This window comes from Rhinopithecus bieti, unplaced genomic scaffold (genome assembly GCF_001698545.2).
Source record: "Rhinopithecus bieti isolate Rb0 unplaced genomic scaffold, ASM169854v2 scaffold_1017, whole genome shotgun sequence".
Classification (NCBI taxonomy): Eukaryota; Metazoa; Chordata; class Mammalia; order Primates; family Cercopithecidae; genus Rhinopithecus; species Rhinopithecus bieti.
The window spans coordinates 8,496,686-8,507,773 of record NW_016803657.1 but is presented as its reverse complement, the minus strand read 5'-3'; the positions used below and the strand labels follow the sequence as shown (position 1 = coordinate 8,507,773).

The 11,088-nt window shown below is 45.6% G+C and overlaps 1 protein-coding gene across 5 annotated transcripts in view; it reads left to right on the top strand.

Moving 5' to 3' along the window:
• The first annotated feature begins 111 nt into the window (after window positions 1-111).
• Window positions 112-11,088, top strand: part of KIF25 (kinesin family member 25) — a 69,756-nt gene continuing 58,779 nt past the window's right edge. For all 5 annotated transcript variants that reach the window (XM_017895112.1, XM_017895108.1, XM_017895099.1 and 2 more), the window contains exon 1: window positions 112-445. In XM_017895112.1, coding sequence (XP_017750601.1) covers window positions 374-445 — 72 coding nt within the window. In that variant the 5' untranslated portion in view covers window positions 112-373. The remainder of the gene's footprint in view (window positions 446-11,088) is intronic.

Below are 11,088 nucleotides of genomic sequence, written 5' to 3'. Positions count from 1 at the left end.
GTGTGTGGGGAGGAGGAGGCAGTGGGGATCATTCCCCCCGCAGTGTGTGGGGAGGAGGAAGCAGGAAGCTGCTCGCCCCTCCTCTTCCAGGTTCAGGTCCTGCTTCCGGGACTCAGCGCTGCGCCTCTGGGAAGGGCCGGTCCAGGAGCTCCGCAAGTTACAGGAGAACCAGGCGGGGCCGTGGTCCAGCGAGGCCTGGGATTCAGAAGGGATGAAACTTTCCTCAGTGCTTGGACACCGGCCCCCTTCCTCGGGTCTTCCTGCTTCTTCCGCCTGCCCCTAGCTCCCGCCTCGAGCCACCCTCTCTCGCTCCCCAACGCCCGCACCCGCGCCGGTTACTGGGGGCGGTGAGAGGAGGCCAGAAGCAGAGGCGATGCCGGCGGGGGGCGGGCGGTGGGGGGGCTTCTGGGAGCAGCGGACCCGGCAGCTGCAGAGCCAAGTGCGGGTGAGTCGTGGGGAGGGAGGCGGGACCCCCCTCAGAGGCTCCACGCTGAGGCCTGGGAGAATCGGGTGAGCTTGAGGTTTTCACTGGATGGTAGCCAGCTTTGGACGCAGAGGCCGCACGTGATCTGTCCTCTCCCGTCTAGGCTTCCAGGACCTAGGGGGGTGGACCTGCCCTGTCCTCCCACCACTGACCTCCACCTGAGGCCCTGGACTTCCCTGTGGGACCTCCTCTCCCCTCCCACCCAGGGACCTCGTCCCCCGAGGGACCTCCTCCCCCTTCCCCTCACCCCCTCCCACCCGGGGCCTCCTCTCCCCTCGGGCCTCGTCTCCTCTCCCACCTGGGGCCTCCGCGACGTTTAAAACCGTCAGCTGTGTGCTCTGCACGTGCCGGGAGCACAGTAGTTAAGCCGGGACAGGTAGAGCTCTTCTAGTCACTGCCCTCTTGGAGTATACAGTTGAATCCGGGAAGCAGATCAATGAAATAAACACAGAATGATTGTAAAATACAGAACGCTGGGAAGTGGAGGTGCATGGTCTCACACGTGTTTATAATTCAGCCATCGCCTAATCTGAGAAATCAAGGATTTCTGCATCGTGCCCGTGCCCGCTGAGCTGAGCTCTGCTGAGGTGGGGAGCCCTTCTCTGGCTGGAGGCTGAGGGCAGGAGCTCTCGGTGAGAGGCTGCGGCCGGCAGTGCTGTGAGCTGGGCAGGGGTCAGCGCCGACGGCTGGGGCAGCGCAGGAAGCAGCTGCTGCTTGAGACTGAGAGCACAGCAAGGGCCCCAGCTCCGCCTGGTCAGTCGGGACCAGTAAGGCATCTTCTTTCTTGAGGGCACGGAGACACCGTTGAGGGATTGTGAGGAGGGTGGGAAGATGAGATTAAATTCCTGTTCTGAAAATGTCACATTGTGGAGGGCACTGGTTCAAACGGAGTAATGGCCATGGAGGGAGAACACTGCCCGGGGACACCCCAGGGTGGCAGGGAGAGGAGCCCCAGAAACCTGAGCAAAACGTGCAAAATGGGGAAAACCACCCATTTTTTTTAATGGAAGTTGTGCTAACAGCTGTCAACGAAAAGAGTCAAACTCTGTAAAATATTTGAAGAGATTTAGTTGGAGCCAAATATGAGTGACCATGGCCCGTGACCCGGCCCTCAGGAGGGCCTGAGAACTTGTGTCCGAAGTAGTCGGGGCCAGCTTGGTTTTATACAGTTTAGAGAGGCAGGAGACATCAATCAAATACTTTTAAGAAAAACATTGGTTCGGCCCAGAAAGGTGGGACAACTCAAAGGGTAGGGGAGGGCTTCGAGGCTCTAGGTACATGTAAACATTTTCTGGTTGACAATTGGTTGAGTTTGTCTGAAGACCTGGGATCAACAGAAAGGAAATGTTCAGGTTAAGATAAAAGATAGTGGAGACCAAGGTTCTTTTGAAGTCTCATTATGGCTGCCCTTAGAGTCAATAGGTGACAGGTGTTTCCTATTTAGATTGTTAAAAGGTTCTAGACTCTAGTTCATCTCTTCAGGATTGGGAGGGCCTGGAAGAAAAAGATCTAACCGTGTTAACAGATTCTTTACAGATGTACACGTCCCCCAACAAAGGACAGCTTTGCAGGACCATTTCAAAATATGGCAAAGAAACATACATGCTTTTGGGGTAAAATATTTTGACTTTCTTTCTTGTCTCGTAATATTATGTCCGAGTCAGATTTGGAAAGTAAGTCACAATGTATAGGGCTAAATGAAACCCATCTGATGAGAAGTTATGATTTGTAGGGTAAGGCTCCCCGGGCCCCTTAGATAGGAATTTGAAGCGCGAGAGTAAAAAACAAAAAAAATCAGAGCTTAGTCCTCACAGCATACATCAGATGACAAATATTTATTCAAGAAAGTCTGCTAAAACTCCATAAGAACAGTGATCATCTGTGGATCCCTCCTTCCCCCACTCCAGCTCGTCTTGACAGAGCCCCCCTCTTGGTGGTTGTGTCCGAGGAGACAGGGCTCGCTCTCCCCTCAGCTCCCACCCGAGGGTCCCCTTATCTCACTAGGAGGAGGGACAGATGCCAGCATTTCTCACCACAGCACCCAGTTGAAGAGGCTAAATTCCTGGTGAGCACGGACAGCCCCCTTCCTCCAGCCAGTCCCTACTCATCGGATGCGGTTCTAGCCAAGAACAGCGGGCTAAGAAGGCTGGGATCCAATTGCTCTCCCCAGCTCCACTGTAGGACACAGCTCTGTAAAAAGAAGCACGCTGAAAAGACCCGAGAGCAGGACAGTCCCCAGGGAAGAAAAGGTGGCTCTGAAGCTCTTCCAAAGGAACTGGCTTTATTGGAAACAGCCAGTTCAAGCTCTGAAAGGATTGTTGCTCTTAATTAGGAGCAATGAATTGGTCTGTGAGGGCTGCCAGAACAAAGCACCACAGACTGGGGGCTTCAACAACAGAAATTTCTCCCTCACAGTTCTGAGGCATAACGTCTGAGCTCAAGGCATTGGCAGCTTTGGTTGCCTCCAAGGCCTCTCTCCTTGGCTTGTGGATGGCCACGTTCTCACCACGTCCTCACGTGGTCTTTCTTCATCGTGTCTCTGTACGTGTCCAAATTTCCTCCTCTTGTAAGGGCACCAGTCACGTTGGAACACGGCCCACGCCCTCCTCTTGTAAGGACACCAGTCACGTTGGAACAGGGCCCACCCCCACCCCCATGGCCTCATTTTCACTTAATCACCTCTTTAAAGATCCTATCTTCAAATAGAATCATATTCTAATATACTGGGGGTTGGGACTTCAAAATTTGAATTTGGGAGTAGAGACAAAATTCAGCATATGATCAACAAGCTAATTCATAGCCCTATTAGGTTGCTAGAGAGAACCAAGGTGATGACTAAGAAGAGCCCTCGGCTGGGCATGGTGGCTCACGTCTGTAATCTCAGCACTTTGGGAGGCCAAAGTGGGCGGATCACAAGGCCAAGAGATTGAGGCCATCCTGGCCAACATGGTGAAACCCCATCTCTACTAAAAATACAAAAATTAGTTGGGTGTGGTGGCATGCACCCGTAGTCCCAGCTACTCGGGAGTCCGAGGCAGGAGAATCGCTTGAACCCAGGAGGCAGAGGTTGCAGTGAGCTGAGATCGCGATCACGCCATTGCACTCCAGCCTGGTGACAGAGCAAGATGCCGTCTCAAAAAAAAAAAAAAAAAAAAAAAAAAAAAAAAAAAAAAAAAAAAAAAAAAGGAAGAAGAAGAGCCCACCTGGAGCTAACACAAACCTCAAAGACGGGCCTCAAAAAATGATCACTGCTCCAGTATAATTGGACCAGACATTGAAGAAATGTATGCCCAGGTCATTACTGAAAATCATAGAGCAATCAGTTGGTAATTAATGGAGCTTAACAGGTAGATGTGATGCCACATAAGGTAGATAGCTTAACAGAGGGATCAGGGAAAGAGACAGCCAATCTCCCCACCAAAACCACCACAACCCAGGGTGGCTGCGAGGATGCCCAAGGCTGAGTCCTCCAAGGAGCTACCCCAGAGGCTTCACACTGCAGGGGAAATGAGCTTCATTGAAATAGTCTAACCAAGTGACTCAACAGATAAGCAAAGAACAACAAAACCAAGCTGCAGGCAGGGAGGAGAGGAATCAGCATGTAGAGTTTTCATACTATTACCTGAAACATCCAATTTTTCAGTAAAAATAGACATGCAAAGACATTCAAAGAAACAGGAAAATGAGACATGAGGAAAACACAGGAAACAAAAGTTGCCTTATGAGGGCCTAGATTTTTTTTTTTTTTTAATTTGACTCTGATTAGCAAGAGGGCCTAGATTTTGAGGAGACAAGGACTTCAAAGCAGCCATTACAGACATGTTCACAAAACTAAACGCTGTGCTCATAGAAGTGAGGGAAACCATGGCAATGTCTCATCAAATAAAAAACAGTGAAGACATAGAAATTATTTTTTAATGATAATCCTGGAGCTGAAAATAACTGAAATGGAAAAAAAAAAAATTCTGGCAGGGCTCAGGAGTAGATTTGAACTGAAAAGTCAGCAAACTTTAAGATAAGATTGGTAGAAATCATGTTATCTTAAAACAGAGATAAAATAGATTAAAAAATGAATAGAACCTCAGAGAAAGATGTGAAACCTTTAAGCACCCCAGTATGTGCATAATGAAAGCAAAAGAAGAAGAGAAGAGAGATAAAGGAGCAGAAAAATATTCAAAGAAATAATTGCTGTAAACTTCCCAGATTTGCTTAAAAATGTGAATCTCTCAAGTTCAATGAATCCCAAAAGTAGGATAAATACAAAGAGATCCACATTCGCACACATCATAGTACAAATGTTTGAAGCCAAGATGCAAATCTTGAAAGCAGATTTGTTGTCCTGTACGTGAGAACCCAAAAGGACTAATGGCTGACTTCTCCTCAGCAATGATGGAAGTCAGAGGGCAGTTGCTACAGTTTGGCTGTTTTCCCACCCAAACCTCATCTTGGATTCCTATGTGTTGTGGGAGGGACCCGGTGGGAGGTAATTGAATCATGGGAGCAGATATCTTCCCCATGGTGTTCTCGTGGTGGTGAATGAGTTTTACGAGATCTGATGGTTTTAAAAGGAGGAGTTTCCCTGCACAAGCTCCTTCTCTGTGTCTCTCTGTCACCATATGAGGTGTGACTTTCTGCTTCTGCCATGGTTGGGAGGCCTCCCCAGCCACGTGGAAATGTTAAGTCCAGTAAACCTCTTTCTCTGGTAATTTGCCCAGTCTTAGGTTTGTCTATATTAGCAGCATGAAAACAGACTCATAAGGCAGTGGAGTGACATGTTCAAAGTGCTGAAAGGAAAGAAAACCTGTCAATCAAGAGTCTTATATCTGGCAAAACTGTCTTTCAAACATTAAAGCAAAATACAAGCACTATTAGAAAAACAAATCTGAGAGAATGTATTGTGAGAAGGAAGTCCCTCAGGCTGAAAGCAGGTAAAACCACAAGGAAGCTCAGATCCACAGAGTGTCAGTAATCACGTAATTACAAAAGATAGTAGACATGTATATTTCTTCGTTTTCCTTCTCTTAACTGATTTAAAGAGCAGTTGTATAAGACAGAATGTGTATAATTGTACTGTTGGCTGGCCCTGTAACATGTAGAAATGTAATGTATTTGACAAAAATAACACAAAGGATGTGATGAAAGCAAAGTTTTATTGGAGTCAGGTAATGACACCAGTGACTTGAATCCACAGGACCAAATGAAGAGAAGCAAACATGGTGAATAAAAAGAGAAATAGAACTTGCATAGAAATATATATGTATTCTCCTTCCTTTCCTCACCTTCTTTAATGAACATGAAATTATGTAAAGTCATAATTATAACAATGTGTTGTATTTGCAACATATATACATATTATGTGCATAACTATAATAATATGAAAGAGAGGAGGGAAGAATACACCTAACAACAGGGCTTCTGAACGAGTGAGACAAAAACCGATAGAATGGAAGAGAAATGGGCAATTCAAAAACAGTGATTGCATACTTCAATACTCTACCTTCAATTATGGATAGACCAACTAGATAGAAAATCAACGAGTAAACAGAAGACTCAAAGAACACGATAAACCGAACAGACCTAACAGACATCTGTGGAACACGCTACCTAACAGCAGAACTGAGAATTCTTCTCAAGTGCGCACTGAACACACTCCAGGATAAACATGCTAGGTCATAGAACAAGCCTGAATCATATATGATTTCTGTCCTTTAAATAGAACAAGCCTGAATCATATACGATTTCTATCCTTTAAATAGAACAAGCCTGAATCATATACGATTTCTATCCTTTAATGTATTCAGGCTTGTTCTGTGACCCAGCATGTTTATCCTGGAGCGTGTTCAGAATAGAGTTAAATTTGAAATTGATGGCAAAAATAAATTTGGGAAACTCACAAATATGTGGAAATTAAACAAGACACTGTTAAATAACCAATGTGTCAAAGAAGAAACCACAAGGAAATAAGGAAGTACTTTGAGATAAACGAAAATGAAGATATCACAGTACAGAAACTTATGGGATGAAGCTAAAGCAAGGTTTCGATGGAAATGTATAGATGTAAAAGCCTATATTTTAAAAGGAGACAGATCTCACGTCAACAACCTGCTCTTCTACCTGAAGACACTGGACAAAGGAGAGCAAACTAGATCCAAACAAGTAGAAGGACGCAAACAAAAGAGATCAGAGCAGAAGCAAATGAAATACAGAATAGAAAAATTACAGAGAAAATCAACACAAATAATTGGCTCTTTGAAAATATCAATAAAATTGATGAACCTTTAGCTTGACTGACTAAACAGGGTCTCAAATTGCTAAAATCAAGGATAAAAAAGGGGAGGCCAAGGTGAGAGATTAGGAACCAGCCTGGGTGACATGGTGAGACCCCATCTCTATATAAAAAAAAATAATAAAAAAGGGAGTATTATCTTACAGAAATATAAAGGATTATAAGAAAATACTATGAACATTGCCAACAAATTAGATGAAATGGTCAAATTTCTATAAAAACACAAACTACCAAAACCGATTAAAGAAGAAATAGAAAATCTGAATTGAACTATAATGAGTAGAGAGATCAAATTAGTAACCAAAAACCTCCACAAAGAAAAGTTCAGGTCCAGATGGTGTCATTGAATTCTACCCAACACTTAAAGAAGAATTAGCACCAGTCCTTCACAAACTTTCAAAATGTAGAAGAGGAGAGAACATCTCCCATTCCATGAAGCCATATTACCCTGAAGCCAGAGCCACAGAAAGATATCATGAGCAAAGAAAACTACAGAGCAGTATCTCTTCTAAATAGAGGTGCAGAAACCCTCAACAATAGATGAGTAAGCAGAATCCAGCCATATATAAAGAGAATTATACATCAGGACCAAGCGGGACTCACTCCAGTAATGCAAGGCAGGTTCAGCATTCAAAAATCAGTTAAGGTAATAGACCGTATCAATTAAAATAAAGGACAGAACTGCTATGATTATCTTAATAGACCCAGAAGAAACATTTGACACAATTTAATACCTCTTCATAATAAAAATAATCAAATAAAAATGGAAGGGAAATTCCCCAACTTGATAAAAGGCATCTGTGAGAGAACTACAGCTAATGTTGCTGAAAGACCGAACGCCTCTCGCCAGAGACTAGCAGCAAGATAGACACATCCACTTTCAACATGTTTGGTCCACGTTGTCCTGGAAGCATGAGTCAAGCAGCTGGGCAGGGAAATCAAAAGGAAATGGCATCTACATCAGAAAGGAAGAGGGAAGATGATCTCCGATTTGCAGAAGACATGATCTCGTAGACAGAAAATTCTAGGAAATCCACTGAAAAGGGGCCAGGCACAGTGGCTCATGCCTGTAATCCTAGCATTTTAAGAGGCAAAGGTGGGTGGATCGCTTGAGGTCAGGAGTTCCAGACCAACCTGGCCAACATGGTGAAACCCCATCTCTACAAAAATACAAAAATTAGCTGGGCATGATGGCAGGTGCCTGTAACCCCAGCTACTCAGGAGGCTGAGGCAGGAGAATCACCTGAACCCAGGAGGCGGAGGTTGCAGTGAACCAAGATCACGCCATTACACTCCAGCATGGGTGACAGAGCGAGACTCTGTCTCAAAAAAAAAAAAAAAAAAAAGAAATCCACTAAAAGAAAACTCATTCGCAGTAAATAAATTCAGCAAGGTTGAAGAATATAAGGTCAATATACAAAAAGCAAATGTATATTGTAGGAATGAACAACTGAAAATGAAATTAAGAAAACAATTCCATCCAGACATGGTGGCTCATGCCTATAATCCTAGCATTCTGGGAGGCTGAGGCAGGAGGATTGCTTGAGGCCAAGAGTTCAAGACCAATCTGGCCAGCATATCAAGACCCTGTCTCTATTTAAAAAAAAAAAAAAAAATAAGGGCTGGGCACAGTGACTCACGCCTGTAATCCCAGCACTTTGGGAGGCCAAGGCTGGTGCATCACCTGAGGTCAGGATTTCGAGATCAACCTGGCCAACATGGCAAAACACCATTTCTACTAAAAATACAAAAAATTAGCTGGGCATGGTGGCGGATGCCTGTAGTCCCAGCTACTTGAGAGGCTGAGGCAGGAGAATCGCTTGAACCTGGGAGGCGGAGCTTGCAGTGAGCCAAGATCATGCCATTGCACTCCAGCCTGGGCAACAGAGTGAGACCGTCAAAAAAAAAAAAAAGAAAAAGAGAGAAAGGAAAGAAGGAAGGAGGAAGGAGGGACAATTTCACTTACAATAGCATCAAAAATATCAAAACATTTCAGAATGCCTTTAACCAAAGAAGTACAAGGTATAAGACTTAACAAGACTTTTACACTGAAAATGATGTTCACCATTATTAGCCACCAGGGAAAGACAAATAAAACCACAGCATGACACCACTGCTTGCCCACAAAGAGGACTATAATAAAAGAGATAATAACAGGTGTTGGAGAGGAGGTGGAGAAACCAGGATCCTCATGCAGTTGTGGGAATGTAAAAATAATGCTGCTCTTTCCGGATGGAACGTCTTGACTGTGAATTGTCCGGGTTCTTGGTGTGTTGAACAAAGAATTGAACAAAATGCACAAACAAAGCAACAAAAGAAAGAAGCAGCAAAAGAAAAAAAGCAACAAAAGCACAAATGTATTGAAAGTGCAGATTGATTGAAGTGAAAGTGCACTCCACAGAGTAGGAGTGGGCTCAAGCAAGTGGCTCAAGAACCCCAGTAGCAATGTTCTATAGGGCTTTTCTGAGGCGAAAAGAATTTGGTAACACCTCTGGGTGCCCTTTAGAGGCCTGTGACCAATCAGAGGCTGAAACGGAGATGTGGCCCATGGTCAATCCGAGGCTGACATGCAAACTTATCTGTCTTGTTATCACCAGAGGGAGACTGTGGCCTGTGTGCGGCCCAGTCCTGCCTGGAACTAGCTGCACCTGCTGTTCTTTTGCTTCTACCTTCACCCTTGGTTACTCTAATTCCCTATTCTCCTGCCTCACAGCTGCTTTGGAAGACAGTCTGGCAGTTCCTCAAAATGCTAGGTATATGCACCCAAGAGAAGTAAAAACATTTCCCCACAAAGCTTATACGGGAATGTCCTGGCAGCACTACTCTTAATAACCAAAAGGAAGAGAAAACCTCAACGTCCATCAGCTAATGAATGAATAACAAAATATTACACATCCATATGATGGAATATACTATTTGGTAATAAAAAGGAATGAAATTCTGATATTGCTACACATGGCTGAGCCCTGAAAACCTTATGCTGAGTGGAAGCCAGATACAAAGGACCACATGTTGTGTGATTCCATTTACATGACATGTCCAGAATCGGCAAATACAGAGACAGAAAATAGATCAGTGGTTTCCTGGCACTGGGGGTAGGAAGTAGTTAGGAGTAATGTCTAAGGGTTTCTTTTGAGGAAGATGAAAATATTCTGAAACTAATTCTGGTGAGTGTTGTACTCAACGTACACTAAGGTTCACTGAATTGTGCACGTGAGTATATTGTCTGGTGTGTGATTTGTACCTCGGTCAGGCTACGGAAACGTTTTAATTAATGTCAGAAAGAAGAAGCTGGCAGAGAGTGGTGGTGTCTGCTCCTGCAGTTGTCCATGAAGGGAGGGTGCCCTCTTGGAATTAAGTGGACTCGAGAGGAAATACTCCAGAGCTTTCTTTTTAAGAAGTTAAATGGACTGCATATAGCAATGGATAGCATAGATCAGGGGTCCCCAGCCTCCATGCCATGGACCGATACTGGTCCGTGTCCTGTTAGGAACCGGGTGCGCAGCAGGAGGTGAGCAGGGGTCCATGAGCATTCCTGCCTGAGCTCCACCTCCTGCCAAATGAGCAGCGACATGAGAGTGCCAGAGGAGCGCGGACCCTCTTGTAAACTGCACGTGTGTGCTCCTTGTGAGAATCTAATGCCTGATGACCTGAGGTGGAACAGTTTCATCCCAAAACCATCCTACCCCCAGCCTGTAGACAAACTGTCTTCCATGAAACCAGTCCCCAGTGGCAAAAAGTTTGGGGACTGCTGGTGTAGATGACTCCCAAGGCCTCAGGTCATATCACCAGTCCCAAAGAGTTTGGAGTTACAAGCAAGATTGTCCTAAAATCATCACAGCTGGTTGTGGGCGTGTCAGCAGGTGTGGGGGAGGAGGAGTCCCCAGCAGAGGACTGAACCCCCTGTAGGAGGGCCTGCACCTGAACCTGCTGCCTAAGAAACTGGTGGTTGTCTTTGCAGGAAATTCTCCAGTTGCTGGCTCTCTCTGTGTTCACTATTGACAGGTGATATGTCACAGCCCTACGTCAGACCCTCCAGTGCCCTCCCATCTATGTGGGATCAAACCCAGTCTTCCACCTGGCTTGCACACACCCTGGCCATGCCCCGGCCTCCTTCCCACCTCAGCCTCCCTCACCCACTCACCGGCCTCGCAGGCCTCTGCCCCGTCCTCAACACGCCACGCTCGTTCCCACCTCAAGGCCTTCACACTGGCTGCTTCTCTGCCCCAGTGTTTCTGTGACAGTCCTCAGCCCTCCCAGCCAGCCTCTCTGAGCCCCCTTCTGACAAGGGGTGGGAGGGTCCAAGCCCCCAGGTTTG